This window comes from Sceloporus occidentalis, unplaced genomic scaffold (assembly GCF_023333645.1).
Source record: "Sceloporus occidentalis isolate IW3139 unplaced genomic scaffold, rSceOcc1.0.p SCAF_1, whole genome shotgun sequence".
Classification (NCBI taxonomy): Eukaryota; Metazoa; Chordata; class Lepidosauria; order Squamata; family Phrynosomatidae; genus Sceloporus; species Sceloporus occidentalis.
In genome coordinates, this window is record NW_028316981.1 from 278,593,230 (window position 1) to 278,610,739 (window position 17,510).

General features: G+C 41.4%; 1 protein-coding gene across 1 annotated transcript in view; it reads right to left on the reverse strand.

Moving 5' to 3' along the window:
- LOC149323952 (tubulin-specific chaperone A-like) overlaps window positions 1–17,129 on the reverse strand; it is a 37,813-nt gene extending 20,684 nt beyond the window's left edge. Inside the window, exon 1 of the mRNA XM_089494564.1 lies at window positions 16,975–17,129. Coding sequence (XP_089350690.1) covers window positions 16,975–17,030 — 56 coding nt within the window. The 5' untranslated portion in view covers window positions 17,031–17,129. The remainder of the gene's footprint in view (window positions 1–16,974) is intronic.
- Between the last annotated feature and the right edge of the window lie 381 nt (window positions 17,130–17,510).

The following is a 17,510-nucleotide window of genomic DNA, read 5'->3' on the forward strand; positions in this document are numbered from 1 at the left end:
GTGGGTTGTATGGAGCAGCATTGCATGCACGTGAATGCACACACATAATTTATAAAATTCTGGCTACTGGCAACCACAACAAAAAAATGTTTCTGTTGAGAGTGGCCCATCTTTGTTTCTTATTTCTGTTTGAATCCTATGCTCCCTGCTTGAAAAAGAGAGCCCAACAGGTTCTGCAGAATCGGGATGGAAAAGACCCCCATCCCCATCACTGCTTTTGGATGACCATGTCATTCAATAATGATAGTCTGCCACTTGCATCAGGACATTCTTGACTTCGTGGAATATTTGACCATAGTCAAATAAAATACTGTCAATTGAATTAGCCTGCTGCCTAGTATTTTGACTCCACAAAACCCCAGGTAATGTAACAAATATTCTTGGTATAAGTATTTCATGTCATACTTGAAACAAGCCTCAAAGCAAACAAGTCTCAAGTGTATTGTTGCACACTATTTCAAACACTATATGCTGTGATCAGTAGGAACAGTCAGAACAAAGCAGCTGAATATCAAATAGCTGTCTACACAATCATTTGGATATCCAGAAAGAAGTATTCATTCATTTGGCATAGCGTATTTACACATTTAGATTATAAAACCAAGCAAGGCATATTTTGAATGTCTCATCCTTAATCCAGACACTCTGGTGTTTATCACACTATACTCTTACAGTGCTACTATTCCACTTTCACTGCTCTAGCTGCCTCCTGTTGCATTCTGGGATTTGCAGTTTTAAGGAGGGGTATTTAGAATTCTCAGCCTGAGAATTCTAAATACCCCTCCTTAAAACTGCAAATCCCAGAATGCAACAGGAGGCAGCTAGAGCAGTGAAAGTGGAATAGTAGCACTGTAAGAGTATAGTGTGATAAACACCTATGTCTGGTACTCTAACAGATAAACAAATTGATGACTGAAAGCTATAACACAGACATTGTTAACTGAGGAAATCCTAGCTCTTGTGTTGTTAAGTACTGGTTCTCTGTATTTCACATTTCACCCCGTTTTTCACTTTTCTTTCTAAGTTTTTTTTATAATCATTTCTGCTAATTCTTTATTACTTGCTTATTTCCATTTATCAATAACTAACATTGCTATTAGAATATGGTTTCTTCTCTCTCTCTCTCAGGATGTGTATATGAGATTGGGGAAGTAGAATTAACAGTTAGTTGACACAATGCTCTGGCAATCTGGAAGTAATCAGTTGACCCCATCCTTAAAGTTATTATGGTAGTAATTGTAGATGCTCATGTAGAAGTAGGTAAGTTTTTTCTTTCTTTGTTTGTTTTCTTTCTAATGTTATAAACCTATATGTGTGTTTTATATTAAGAAATGTGTGTCTGAATAATTTTTTTAAATGACAAAAAACGTTTTGGATTTTGAAGCATTTCAGATTTTGGATTTTCAGGCAAGGGATACTCAACCAGTATAGTCATGAATACAAATATAACTCTGGATACCCAATTGAAAACACAATTCTATATATATGTTTACTGCAAAAGCAGACTTTTTCCAGTGTGGGGTATTATTTTCTAGATTACAGAGTCCAGAGCTACACCCTTTAAAAGACAGTGAACTCATATCTGTGTTGTGTCACATACATTTACCATTGCTAGCCACTAGCAAAGCATTATGGATGTATTACTGGCTATGACGCACATACATGGACAGAAAGATTGTTTTTACTCCAGTTTATCAATTTCAACAACCCTTACTTCCAGCTCAAAATGCTGACATTACATCAGGCCTGAACAGGAAGAGCCCTCCCCTCCCTCCTTCCAACAGTCATCTTCTGGCCTTAGAGGGAGCGAAAGGACAGGCCCAACACCATTGGCCCGGCCTCGATGAAGAAAAAGAGCCCTCCCTCCGGTCCACCTGCCTTGGTCCAGGCCTCAGAGGGAGAGAAGAATGCTGGACCTGATCCCCTCCCCCCCCCCCCCCATTCCCTTCTCCTTTTGTGTTGTGTCTTTTTAGATTCTAAACCTGAGGGCAGTCTATTATCCCCTCTGTTGTAAGGAAATTTTAGGAAAAGCTGGTGGATCTTTTTCAAAATCATCATAAGGGTGAGTCATAATGGTGCAATGGTTTGGGTGTTGGGCTAAAACTCTGGGACACCAGGGTTTGGATTCTCCACTGAGTCACAGAAACCCACTTCTTTTTTACAGCCTATGGTCCAGTACAAACGGGTGCTTTGTGGCGGCGGTGATTTTTAGGGTTCGAGAGCACACAGGAACAGCAAGCTCCCGAACCCTAATATGTATGGGTGGCGCCATCTTGACACAGCGCAGTCCATATGGTGCGTGCGTCCATGACGCGTCTTGTGTGACGCGTACAAATGGTGTGACGCACAAAACATGTCACCATGTTCTTCCCATGAAGCTTTGGTGGTTTCATGGGAAGAAGCGGCAATGAGGAGAGTTGCCTCTGGCCGCCTCTTTCTTCTAATCTGTATTGGGCCCAAGAGTCATATTACAGTCCGTCCTCGCCTTACGCGGGGGATCCGTTCCGGATTCCCCCACGTAAGGTGAATTCCGCCTATGCTCGAGCCCCATTGGAAACAATGGGGCTCGTGCGCAGCGGCACGGGCGCGCGCGGGGTGCAACGGGCGCGTGCGCCCATCGCCGCCCCTTCTGCCCCGCGGCTTGAGCGCATACGCTCAAGTCCGCGTATGTCAAGACAGCGTATGGCGAGGTTCCACTGTATTTCAGTCTAATAGGAAGCATTGGCAAATGTATTCTGAATACATCCTACCAAGAAAGCCCTAGGAATAAATTGATCACCATTAAGTCAAAGTCAGCTGGAAGACCCGTAACATACCCTGCTTATTCCCATCCAATCAAGTACAGCTCACAACTGGCTTATGCTGATAGAATTGATCTAGAAGGTCACAAAAATTGTCCACATTAGTATACTGAGTTACTCATAAAATGCATAGTGGAATTAAACTAACATAAAACAAAATACAATTATATATGCTTTACAAAATCCCAAACTGACATTAAACCTTTAACTAATTTATACTCCTAGCTTTATTGCTGAAACACTTTTAAAAATGTACCTTTAGCTATTTGTAAACACTATTATGGGTATAGCATCAGTCATAAGTACAGTATTTTTTTCAGTTCCGCTTCTTAAAACTATTCTATACCCTGTCACTGAAGCCAAAGATAGAAGAGAGTGTCAAAGACAGAAGGGGCAGGCGCAGCTCTACCAGACCTAGCCCAGAGACAGAAGAAGGGCCCTCCCTCCATTGCTTCTGCCATGGCACTGGCCTCAGAGGGAGAGAAGAACCGCTAGACTTGATCCCCTTCCCCACTGCCATTCCCTTTTCCTTTTGTGTCATGTCATTTTAGATTGTAAGCCTGAGGGCAGAGAACTATCTAACCATTTGTAAGCCATTCTGAGATCATTCCTAAAGAGTGGGGTATAAATACAATTAATGATGCTGCTGATGTATCATTTTTGAGAATACTGTACATATATTCTAAATTTGTCACTTCTGATTGCTGAACAAGTGTTTAGAAAACTAGAGTTTGACATGGCATGTAGCCCCACTGGCATCAAGAGGACTAGAGTTCATATTTTTGAAAACTAGGGTGTTCAGTGTTATTTTGCATGCTGCATTAAGTAGGGCAGCCTCTACATGATTAATTTTCATTTGTGGGAACAGTAATTGGAGTTTTCTGATACCTTTGTATTCAGTTGGTTAACCAAGTGCTATGAATATGCTACAGCACACCAAAATCCAAACCAGCTTTTAGCACAGAATACAAGGTAGAAGAAACTCTCAGTAATGTTCACATTTGGATGGCCTAACATAGAACAAATAACTTTTCTGCAGGCTACATCTTGAAATTATAGATTTAAAAATGGGTGTGTGTGTGATGGGTGAATTAGATGGGAGTTCAGGGGAAGCTGACGCTTGTCAGAAAACCCTTTAGTTGTATCTATGCCTACGCTGCCATGAAATACAACGATAATCTGCATGTATAAACACACCAATAAAAACTACCCAAGAATAATGTTGCCGTAAGAACAATTCTTTCTCACTCAATAGGCCATCCATTTTCAAATTTCCATAAACAACTGCATATTGTGCATTTTTAGTTGATGTCTCAAGTTGTTTACAGGAAGCAGTAAATATTAGGACTTTTTGCTTTGCCAATTTTAAGAGCTTAAAGCCGCCAGAAGCCAATGCAGAAATGTCACTTTGCAAAACAGGAAAAAACAACACTACTTTGATTGCAGCATTTTATTAACTAAGCTTTAATAGTTGTAATCCAGTCAGTCATCTCAAAGTCAAAGGCTGTGATCCAGAACCTCATATGCACAACAAACTACTGCCAACTAGGCAGATGGAGCTCTGTAAGCGGCTCGTTCCCCTTTAGCAGCTGGCAATAGGGAAGTCCACTTTGTGCAAACAGGGCTGCCTAGATGGAACATATAGCCAAACTAGGCAGTATGTGTGCCATTTTACCTTAGGCAGGCTGATATATCAAGAAAACCATACTTTCCTCTCTTTATTTTCAGGGCCGCTATGTACAGCTCTGCTTAGTTCTACATCATTATCTAAACTAGATAATCTAAACTAAATTTTACAAAGATGAAAATCATAAGATGTAGTTTGAATATTTCATTCTATTTTGGCAGTGACAAATGCCCTTTCTACTGACTTCAACCAGACTATGTCAAGACTGTGTACACTACTGTTTCAATTTAACCTTTTACAAATGTTTCACTCCATACCCTCCTATACGTCTCTTTCACTCCATACCTTTATATAAGTCTCATTTTGATGAGTCAATAGACCAAACACACTGCAGAAATAATCCAGTTTGAGACCATTGCCCTGGCTCAATCTTAGGAAATTCTGGGAACTGTAGTTTTGTGACACATTTAGCCTTCTCTGTCAGAGAGCCCTGGTGCCACAATAAACTACCATTCCCAGGATTCCCTAGCACTGAGACTTATTATTATTATTATTATTATTATTCTTACTTGCCCCTCCCCATGGACCAAGGTGAGGAACAACAATAATGAACAGAAAACATTTGTTAAAAAGATATTGGTTAAACACACACATCAATTAAAAGAACAAACAAGATGTACGCATATTAAAGCAATCTACATTTAAAATGCATTTAATCGTTTAATCCAACGGTGCACAAAAATCTATTAAAAATTCATAAAATTTAAATCACTTAACTCATCAATATCTAACTTTAAAAATCCAATACAAGGCCTTCAGTTTCCTAACTAACTTGTTTACAATGTAAAATCCAAGTGCTGGTTCCAACCAGAATATGGCCACTGAGCCAATAGTGCATACTAGCACAACATGCAAAAAGTTCACACCAGCTTATAACTGAAAGAAATCTCAGTTTAAAATCTCAGTAGCGCAGAACTTTGAAATAAAAGGTATGATGACATCATTAAAAAAACTGGGCTAAATACCAAACGTATGCAATTTGTCTCTTTTCCAGGCCCTGCTCCCACTTCTGAAAGGGAAAAGCTCCTCTGTCTGATTAGATACTGGGCACTCTGTAACTTGATAGGTCTTCAGTATAATCCAGTAACATGCAGCTTTTATAGGAAAGAAAACCCGCAGACATGAACTTTATGGTTGTAAGAAAAGGAAGAGAACTAGACAGATCTTTGGTCAAGACAGCAGGATGATGGGCCAGTTGCATCCTGTTCCTATTTCCTCATACAGACTGCACAAACAGAAAGGCAGGAGAGGAATTTTAAGCATGACCATGAGAATTTTATGGGACAAAATACAAAGGTGGCACCATCTATTTTCACCAACAAGTCTTATATTGATTTTTAGTTACAGGCTAAGTACCTCTTAAATACTCGGGATCAGAAGTGTTTCAGATTATTATTATTTTTAGATTTTGGAGTACCTGTACTTGCATATGCATAATACACAGGTAGTGTACTACATAGTATATTTGTGAGACTGGAGAGTATGGTTTAGTGGTTTGATTATGACCCTTGAGACCAGGGTATGAATCCCTGCTTGGCCATGGAAGTCCACGTGATGACTTTGGGCAAGTCACAGAGGAAGTCTCTCAGCCTCAGAGAAAGGCAATGGTAAAACTCTATGAATAAATCTTAACTAGAAAGTCCCATGATAGAGATTGCCCATCATGGGACTTTAAGGTTATCGTAAGTCAGAAGGTACCTGAAGCTACAGTGGTAGATAATTGTTTTATTCTTGGTTTTAAGGGAAACATGATTTAAAAAACTAATGTGAAAAAAATATTAACAAGCTATTTGACTCTCGGCACTCTGGGTGATTATAAAACAGTATCAATGTGTTAGAGCTACAGGTAAAAGAACAAACTTGGGAAGATTCCATGTTTTTAGAAAGATGGTTTCTAAAAGGGCTGCTTTACCCAAAAAATCAATACACTTCTCCCATAGGTTCATGATGCAAAATTCTATAATCAAGGCTTGTAGATTTGTAATTATGGTATGTCAGCTACATTTAAACAAGAGTGTTAAAAGATTGTTAAAGTTAAACTAATACAATTGCAATGTGAATTGTCTTAGTCTCATTCTAATCTACTGGTGTCACTTTCATTTAATCAGAGGCAAACTATGGGCAAATGTCAGTGCTATTTTCACATGCCCCTAACATACTGTGTCCACAGTAGTTTTCAGAGCCACTACGCTTTTGAAACAGCCAAAGGAGGTACATTTCAGATTATTCGTTATTTCTCTTGTATATCGCCCCAACTTGAATTGACTAACGTAACTAACTTAGTTACCGCTTAACAAAGTTTGGATATTAAGTTTAGCAAGACAATGAGTAAATCTATGAGTCAATCATATTTTAGCCTCTACAGAACTGCTCTGCAAGTGTCTATTGTAAGACAGTCCCATGATGGTCCATTTGCATAAGATGGCTGGTGAAGGACAGACAGCTGTGTTGAAGTTGGCTCATTACTCCCATCCTACCAAAACCAGGGTAGGTGTTATGCATTCACTGCAGTACCATCTAAAAGGTACATGTAATAATACGTGAACTATACATTGACCCTCATTTTAGCAAACAGGGTATTTTAGGCGGGTTACACACCGCCATTAAAGTACGTGCAGAGCGCGTACTAGGGTTAGGGAGGTGCGGTGCTTCCGCACCTCCCTAACCCTAATACGCGCTCCGCACGTAAAAAAATGATGGCGGGCGTTCCAGACGGCCGCCGCCATTTTTACGTAGCAGACACTGTGCTTCCGCACGTGTCACGGCAGCTATGATGCTGTGAGTGCGCCAGCGGCGCTTCGCGGCATCATAGCCACGCCGCGAGAAGGAGCTCCATTTTGGAGCTCCTTTTTTGCTCCACAAGGGAGTCGTGCGGTTTGGCTGCTGCGACTCCCTTGCGGAGCAAACAGCAGCGCCGGGAGACCGCCGCAAAGCGGCGGTTTGTAACCCACCTTAGTGTCCCAAATTTATGTTTTATTATTGAATTCCCAAAGAACCTAGATCATCAAGCTAGATTTTATGACACTGTCACCTCAAGTGTTTTAAACAATATGCTCAGAACAGCTGAGATAAAATTTATCTCAATGTATCGACTGTGTTTTGGCAAGGAGATATGTCTCTCCAAAAAACAAACAAACATTCTGTGTCACTTAGTGTTCAAACATGACACACAGAAACTGGCTTGAGAGCCTGGATGAGGAACAATCCCTCTCTTTGCTCAAAGCCTTCTACTTGTATACCGTTCTATTTGTATACCATAAACTCTACTACAGTCAGCATGGTGTAGTGGCGTGAGCGTTGGACTGACTTGTGGATCAGGGCTTGTGGATCAGGGAACCCACTGGGTGAGTTTGGGCACTCTCTCAACCTCAGAATGGGAGGCAAAGGTAACCCCACGGACAAATTTTGCCAAGAAAACTCTGTCATAGGCCTTCTTCTTTAGGGCTGCCGTTAGTTGGAAACAACTTGAAGCACTTCACTGCTTAAGTGTCTCTTTCATGCATGGTACTGAGAGCCCCAAGGCTACTAATCTTGGGTGACTTCAAATTCCACACTGGGCCACCATAGATGATGAAGCTCAAAATCTCTTGGCTGTCGATCAACAGCTTGTTTCAAGTTTTGGAAGCAAAGAAGCATCAATGCTTATATAAAATGATTAGTGAGAAAGAACTCTAGACAGCATGCCTGCCATTTTGTTTCACTTCTCTGTTTCTTTCTTTGATCTATTAGGATTAGTACTTTCTCTAGATCTAGACATGTGAGTGTGAAAAGTCAACATGAAAGTATCAGTACATGATCAGGCTAAACAATTTGAGCAATATACTCATCTTTTTCTCTATTCCCAACTGTGTAAGAGATGAATCTGAATACTAACTCTGGTTCGGCACATGTATTGTTTTATATTGTATTGTATTATACTGTACTATTGTGTTTTTGGAGGGTTATTTTAAGGGAAGTGTAATGTTTGATATTTCTATGATTGTATGTGATTTTGTTGTGAACCTGCCTCGATCCATAGGGAAAGGAGGGAAATAGAAATAATAATAATAATAATGTATTCTGCCCACAAAAGTTATCTCTTATTGCTGTTGTGTGCCTTCAAGTCATTTCCAACTTGCAGTGACCCCAAGGCAACCCTATCATGGGGGAGGGGGGGTTGGGCAAGATTTGCCAGAAGAGCATGTGACTTGCCCAAGGTCACTTAAAGGCTTATCTAGCCAATTTCAATGGCTCACTATGGAGGATGACAGATCCAGAAGACTTTATTGACATCCCTGATGGAATTTCATATAGTCTTGGTCAAATGAGGTCCTAGCCTCCTCCCACAATAGGAAGATGACTTTGGCCACTGCTGGCTGGCTATCTACTTCCAGCCCCAACCTGATTTGCTGCAATCAAAAAGAAGAGCTCTAAATGGTTTGAAATCAGGTGGTAAAAAGGAGTCTGCCTCTGTGCAAAAAACAAAATCTGTTTCAGGCCTAATTTGTTTGCCCATATATATGACTTTATGTTACTGAGCACATGGGACAGGCTTTTTCCTATGAAGTCACAACTGTTTTCCACTACTCAATGCCTGTAGTACTAAGCTAAGATTGCTTTAAATTGAACAAACCAGAATCAGCCTCCCAGGCAAGTAACCATTGCTTCAGCAATCAACTCCTGGCTTGTTTTTCCTCCATCACTTCTGTCAGTGCCAAGACAGTAGCCCAAATGCCTTAACTGCAGTAAAGAACTGGAACAGCTTCATTCCCATCAGCTCCCCACTTAACATTAGTCAGTTTCACAAAGAGTATGGAGCTCTCCGGGGCAGCCATTGTCACAAGTCAAACAAACCTGTTTCCTTTTTTAGACATCTTCCACAAAGATTTTATTCCTGTGTTGAAATCCCTTTCTATCACTGGAAATGTTCACTGGAATTATACACTAACTTACTTTGTTGACTACCATTCAATTCCTTCCCATGACTAGCAAAGTGTATACAAATTTGTTTTTATTATATTCTTACTACCTGGCCCAGTATCCAGGAAATATGATGTTCTAATCTAGGGTAATCTGTCTGCATACAAAATAATTAATACATACAGGAAGATGATTTTGGAAGTTACACAAGATAAGAGAATCACACTATAGAATTAATGAGTTGGAAGAACCCCCAAGAGCTATACAATGGCCTGTTACAGACAGCCAAAATAAAGCTGCTTCGGGTCTCTTTGGAGGTATGTTGTTTAAATGATGCATGCATCCTAAGAATCCGGAAGCTGCACCAAAGCTGCACTCCAGTGCTTAGGAATGGTGTGTGGCTTTGGCGCGACCTCCGGACTCTTAGGACTCATGCATCATTTAAATAGCATACCTCCAAAGAGACCTGAAGCAGCTTTATTTTGGCAGTCTGTAACAGGCCAATGCAACCCTCCTAACAACTCAGGAATTCAAACTAAAACATCCCTGACAGGTGGCCATTCAACCTCTATTTAAAAACCTCAATGAAAGTTCCTTGGATGTTCCTCTAAAGCAATGGAAAACACACTTGTTCCTTTGAAGCAACAGAAAATAAGGGTCCAAACACACAGGCCAAAATAAAGCTGCGTCAGGTCACTTTAGAGGTATGTTGTTTAAATGCTGCATGCGTCCTAAGGGGCTGGAAGCCATACCAAAGCCATGCTCCAGTCCTAAGGACTGGAGCGCAGCTTTGGCACAGCTTCTGGCCTCTTAAGATGTGTGTGTCATTTAAACAACAAACCTCCAAAGCGACCTGAAGCAGCTTTATTTTGACCTGTCTGTTCGTGCCCTAAGTTTGCTCTATCTGCCATGGCACAAGTCTACAGACAACTGAGACTGGTTAGTGTACCATCTCTCAATCTCCCCTTTCAGTGCTAAATATGTTCACTTACCTCAACCATTCCTCAAAGGGGATGGCTTCAAGAACCTTCACCATTCTGGCCACTCTCTTCCAGGAATGTTCTAGCATGTAAATATTATTCTTGATCTGTCTGTCCACAACTAGACATAGGGCTTCAACTGGACCAAATCCACCATCTTCCCCCCACCCCAAATTATGGTGATGATTCATGTTCAATTCATGGTTTGCTAGGATCCCCAGCTCTTTTTCAGACATACAGCTCCCAAGTCTTGTATTGCCACACCCCACCCCCATATGTATATAATTTTCCCACCCACATATAGTACCTTACATTATCCCTGTTGTTAATATTAGTCCAATGTTAATATCATCTTGAATCCTGACATTGTCTTTTTGAAGTATTAGTTACCATTCTCTCTTTGGTATCACTCGCAAATTTGATGAGCATGCCCTGACTTTATTTATCCAGTTTGTCTTTATAAATAAAGATAATGAACTACCCAGGACAGAAATCTGTGGTATTCCACCTACCACTTCTCTCTGGTAACTACAGATAAGTAGTCTCCGGGTTTGGTCTATCAATTTACTAATCTGCCTAGCATAATCCTATCTGTAGTTACCACTTTCTTTGCAAGTATATCATAGGGGCCCTTGGCAGATATTGATACTGAAATCAAGATAAATTACATTCACTGTATTCTCATCTAGCAAGCCTATAACTATATTATTAAAGGTAAGGTTAGTCTAGTATGACATGCTCAGAAATTCATGTTGATTTTTCCTATTGTAGTATTCTTTTCTAGGTGCTGAAAGATAATGAAGAATAAATCCTCTGACTTCAGCAGTTTCTAAGCAGCAGCTTTTCCCACTCTCCTGCTTCTAAATTTAACCAAAACCTCGTAAAAATCTCATCACTTCTCAGCTCTTTCATTTACAAACCACCCTACTTTCCTTCACACACCTTACAAAGCACTAGCGTCAGATCACACCCTAAGCAGTTGGAAGCCACTTCATTTGGCCCATCTGTTCCATGCCTAAGAAAGTAGGAAACCATAGGGGTAGGCCCATTCATGAAAATCAAGAAGTAAAATTCTGGTGAGGAATGTACAGACCTATATTTATTATCTATACGCACAGACCAATTAATATTTAGAACAAATAAAAGAACAAGGTTTTAAACACACAAAACTGAGGAGAAAGAGGCTATGACTAAATTAGTATTTAATCTGTAAACCAGCTTGAATATGTAATCAAAAAGGCATTATATAAATGGATTATTTATCTGCATTTATCCACATTATTTCTATTCCATCTTTCAGTAAAAACTATCAGGAAAGCAAACAATAAAATAATGGCATTTTTAGGTACATATACAAACCATTACAAGAGCAGAAGCAAGAAATTGGAACAGAGCCATAAACTTACACAGAACAGATGAAACAGTCAATTTGGCATACATGACATGTTGAATCACTATGGCAAATAAAAAGATCTTTGTTGGATGCTGAGATAACAAAGTTGTCGACAGAAGGAGTGCCACAAGACCTTTCTACCTTCACCACCTACTTAACTTTTGAGTCAGATGACAAAGGCAATGAAAGACAGCCTCAAATGATAACCAGAGAGTTCTAGCAGATTTATGTGGAAAAGCACAGCCCTTCAGGTTCCTGGGCCTATCATGTTCCTTTATGCAGGAACGTGAAGGTTTTTCCATGAACAGCTTGGCTTTCATCATGAAAAGCTAATGGTCACACAGACATGTCTGAAACATGTTATTTCTGAAATTCCCATGCATTTCCAGTGCCTACAGTAGCATTCCATCCTGGATTCCTTCCCAAAATATGCTTTAAGCCATTAGGTTTACTTTCTATCACTACAAAGAATTCACAATGCATAAGTGGGGAACTCACAGCTTTGGGGTTCAGAGCTACTGCTATACACATTTACTGTTATACAGAAGAGTGGCAACAAGTTTCAGGGTGGTGGAAAACAGACTAGGTCTTTTCTTCTAAACTCCATCCTAAAACTAGCCCCATGATCTTTAAATAGTAATACAAGGCTTCTTTTCCACACTGGCTAGAACCCTAATCAGGAGCAGACATAGTAGGATGAGTGACACACTGTGATACTTCCTGTCTATACATGCTTCTGTTTTCCAATTAACAGTATTACCGCATGTTTCTTTTTCCAGTATTAGATCAGAAGGCCAATTCATAAGCTGCTGTTTTGCTAACAAAGTATCTAATAAAATTACAAAAATAAACTTCTAAGGATTTGATTTAGGCTTAATGTGAAGCTTTGGGCTTCTGCAATGGCATTCTATGACTCTCAATTTCCATCCTGTGTGATACTCTTAAAATTAAAAAGACACTTAATAGAATACCAATTACTGTCTCATTATCAAAGCTATTTAAGTAGCATCAAGTTGGTTTGATGAAGTCAGATGGTTTTTCACATGCGGAGGCAGCACATTAAGTACTTGTGAATCCATGACAGCAAACAGATTGCCCATTCATTTGTTCAGAACAGTAATTACACAACTGGGTCTGTAACTAGTCTTCAGGAAGAAGACTGCAAAACCAAAAGTCTGGAAAGTATGCAAGCAAGAGTTCAATTATCTCCTACACTTCAGAAATGTGGTCAGCAAACGAAAATCTCAGAACAGAACTACCCTTCTGAGATAGAATTTGCAGCCAATGATTGCCATTCTTTACTACTAGACTGCCTTTGTGAACTTGTTCTCTGTTCACCTGGGCACATAAACAAGATTAATCCATATTGTTTCCCCTAAACATGATCTAATTTTGTTTGTATTTATTGTCAGGATAAAGCTAGTTTGCTTGTGCACAGACATTACTGGGTATAATGTACTGTCATTCAATTCAAATCCCACCTTTCTCACAATAATGGATCCAAGGCAGTTCACTATGTGTTAACTGAATACAACTAAAATGATAGCTACTACAAACTTAAAAACAACTAAATAATCATATTAAAAACACTTGAAACAGATTAAAAGACAGTTAACCATGTTTCTTAAAAGATACAGTCACCTAGTAACTATGTAATATATAAGCCGTGTGAAAAGGTTGGCACTGTAGGCACCTGTGGAAATCTACCTTTGCAGAGACTGATCCTAGCATTGCTAGCTACTGTATCAGAATCAGGGATGTATTATTCCATGCATGGTTATTCAAACTGAAAGTGTTGTTTTCTGAATCAACTATTCCTATTTTCTCCAGTAACCACAAACAACACTTTTCTTTAGTTCAGATAAATCACTCTGGGGTAACTAGCACTCTCTGTTCACTACAGAATACCTAACTCCATTTACAATTCCACCCTTTGGAAAACGTATTCAAGGTGCTACATATACTTGGAAGGCACAGCACTGATCCAGAGACCATGCTACCTCATCTTAGACATAAGCATAAGAGATAATTTTATTATGCCTTCTGAGTTCAAGAACAAAATGGTACCCTTGCCTCAAATTCCAGGTGCAGAAGCCAGACTGCCTGTTGAATTTTACTTTAACACCAGCAATGTTATATCTGAGACTGTCCTCCAACACTTCTCTACCACTCCCTGCTCAATGACATTCCCTAATCTGAGGACACCCCCCACCCCTGTCAATGATATGACTAGTCCTATGGGTATAGGTGCATATACTGTAGCTGCAAGCTACAGCCATTTCACCAATAGTTTGCCTATAGCATTGGTCCCCAAACTCTGCCCTTTAAGAGATTTTGGACTTCAGCTCCCAGAAGCCTGCATCAGCCATGTTGGCCAATAGTCTGGGATTTTGGGAGCTGAAGTCCAAAATCCCTTAAAGAGCAGAGTTTGGGGACCGCTGGCCTACAGTGAAAACACACCCTTGCAGATGAGAAATACTGAAAGTAGGGGCAGTGTAATACAATGGTTAAAGAACTACAGCTGGCTGGGGGAAACGCAGTCTCCACTCCCACTCACTGGATGGTCTTGGCTCCTCAGGCAACACCTCTTAGCATAACCCACCTCACAGGGTGCACCCCTGTGATGTGGCTAGAACTCAAAGTCATGGCCTAGTTGGTCTGAAATATCAGTATGCAAAGAGATCTTGTAGCACCTCTGAGACTAACTGTGCAAAGGTAGTTGTAGTGTGAGGTTTTGTAAACTCGGGGTGCTGCCACACTACAGAATTGTTGCAGCTCAACACTGCTTTAACTGCCATGGCTCCATGTGATGGAATGCTGGGATTGGTAGTTTGTTGTGGAACCAGAATTCCCTGACAGAGAAGGTGAAATAGCTCACAAAACTGCAAATTCCAGCATTCCACAACACTGTGCCATGGAGCTAAAGTAGTATCAAACTTTTGTTATTTCTGCAGTGTGATGCAGACCCAGTCTACTTCCTCGAAAGCTTGTGCTACAACTTCTTTTGCACAGTCAGTCTCAAAGGTGCTACAAGATCTCTTTGGTTACCAATGTTCCAGACATGGCCATGTCTTTGAATTCTGCTGATGCTAGGGATAAGAACAGAGACTGCAGCAAAGAGATAAGAGGAACACTAGGGATGGGAAGGTCAGCGATGAACAAACTAGACAAGATTTTAAAGAGCAAAGATATACAACTGACTACCGAAGTCAGAATCATCCAAACCATGGTATTACCTATCACTATGTACAGATGTGAGAGCTGGACAGTGAAGAAAGTGGATAAAAAGAAAACCAACTCATTTGAGGTGTGGTGCTGAGGATATCTTGAGATAGCCCAAAAGACAAACAAATGGGTCCTAGAGCAGATCAAGCCTGAAATCTCCCTGGAAGACAGAATGACGAAACTGAGACTGTCATACTATGGTCCAATAATGAGAAGGCACAACTCATGTGTAAATTTACAGCGCTTCATAAATAAAGGTTAATAATAATAATAATAATCATGGGGAAAACAATAATACTGGGAAAGGTGGAAGGCAGTAGAAAGGAAGGAAGGCTGCACGCCGGATGGATAGACACTATTAGGGAGATTGTGGGCATGAATCAACAAGACTTTGGTCCAAAACACAATGCAGAAATAATCCAGTTTTAGACCACTTTAACTGTCCTGGCTCAGTGCTAGGGAATCCTGGGAATTGTTAATTTACTGTGGCACTGGAGCTCTGAGAAGGCTCAATGTCTCACAAAACTACAGTCCCCAGATTTCCTTAGCCGTGAGCCAGGGCAATCAAAGTGGTCTCAAACTGGATTATTTCTGCTATGTGTTTTGAACCATAAGGAGAGCAGCGGAGAATGGCAGGGGAGACACCATGATCATGAGAATGGGGGGAGGTTTGGAGATGTCTCATCCATAGGGTCTCCAAGTTGACTCCAGGGGCAGGGTGACCAGATGTCCTCCTTTTCCAGGACACCTCCAAATTTCGTCCTTCTGTCCAGGACAGTTTCCAAACGTCCCCCATTTGGAGCAGGGCTAAGAAACATATTATAGTCATATGAGGTCCAAAACACACTGCAGAAATAATCCAGTTTGAGACCGCTTTAACTGCCCTGGATCAATGCTGGGGAATTCTGGGAACTGTAGTTTCATGAGACATTCATCCTTCTCTGTCAAGAGAGCTCTGGTACCACAATAAACTACAATTCCCACGATTCCACAGCACTGATCCAGGGCAGTTAAAGCTGCCTCTAAGTGGTTTGTTTCTACATGGGTTTTGGACTTGAGTGTTTTAAAGCTTTTTTGGGGTCATGTTGTCCTTTTTTCCCCAGGGAACAGCCGCTATCCTGTGGTAGGTAGATTTGAATTGGAGTTTAACTTGTTCAGGAGTGGGAAAATCATAGTACTAAGAGCAAAGGCTGCCAGGATGAGGGAACTCAGGTCGTGTCAAAGTCTCTGTTTTGAAAGGCAAGCAGTTTTGGAAATGGCTCCTAACTTAAGACTCTAACCCAAATAACAAGGAAGTACTGCAGAGACAGTTTGGGGAGGGTGAAACCAGACATGTAGATAAAAAGACTGACTGACTGATGGGCAAACCTGCGAGGGATAGAGATCGTAAGACACAGGGGTGCAAGTGTGTAACTCAAACGTAACCAGTGAAACGTGGATTGTCGTTTTCCTCTGTTCAAAGCACTGTAAAAGCTGGGTTCACTTTGGAATCGAGGTCCCAGTAATTTGGATGGATTTCCTGCTGGGAACTGCAGCGAAATAAACTATGGCCCAAAATAAAGCTGGTTCGGGTGGCTTTGGAGGATCTTCAGGGGCCAGAAGCTGTGCTCAGTCCTTAGGACCCGTCCTCTGGCCTCTTAGCATTCAGACATCATTGAAACAGCATTCCTCCAAAGTGACCTGAAGCAGGCTCCGAGTTTTCCTTTCCAACCCTGGCTGAGACTCTGGCTTTAAACCCATCTGCAGCACTCCTTTTCCCAGGACAGTCCTACATTTCCTCCCGGGTCCAGGAAGGATTCCCAAGTGCCCCCGTCTTAAATCTGGAGCAGGGCTAAGAAGCAGGAGGCCCTATTTACGTAAGTGTTTCCAAGCTGTCATCAATCATGCCGTGTGTCCTCCGTTTCTACCTCCTTGGCAGGGACAGGGCCATGAATATCACGAAGGACCCTTTAAGGGGAAGGGAGGGCCCACATCGCCCTTCAGACTCACCGCTTCACGACGCCCGTCTTGATCTTGATCTGCCTGACACGAGGGTCCGCCGCCATGGCTCCAAGGAACGGAAGGGAAACAACGGAGGAGGAGAGAATAGGAAAGCTAGCAACGGAAAAGGGGTCCCTGACGCACACGGAGCATGCGCCGTACGCACACACGCGCTCCGCGCATGCGCCGAAAGCGCCAACGGCAAAAATAACCGTCTTCTTCCTCCTCCTCCTCCTCCTGGCTCCCTTTTTAAAACCCCGCCCTCGCCGCCTTTGGAATGTACCACTCCAGGACAAAAAATAGGGGGGGAGCGTGACAAGGAAAGGGTTGCACACAAGTGGACTGTCCCAGTCCTCCCACAAACACACTGAGGGAAACAATCCAGTTTGGGCCTGGCTCAATGCTAGGAAACTCTGGGGACACAATAGACTACAATTCCCAGGATTCCCTAGCACTGAGCAAAGGCTTAAGGCAGTGAAAGCAGTCCCAAACTGGAGGGTTTCTGCAGTGTGTACTTTTGGACCATACTTAACCCAACATGTCTG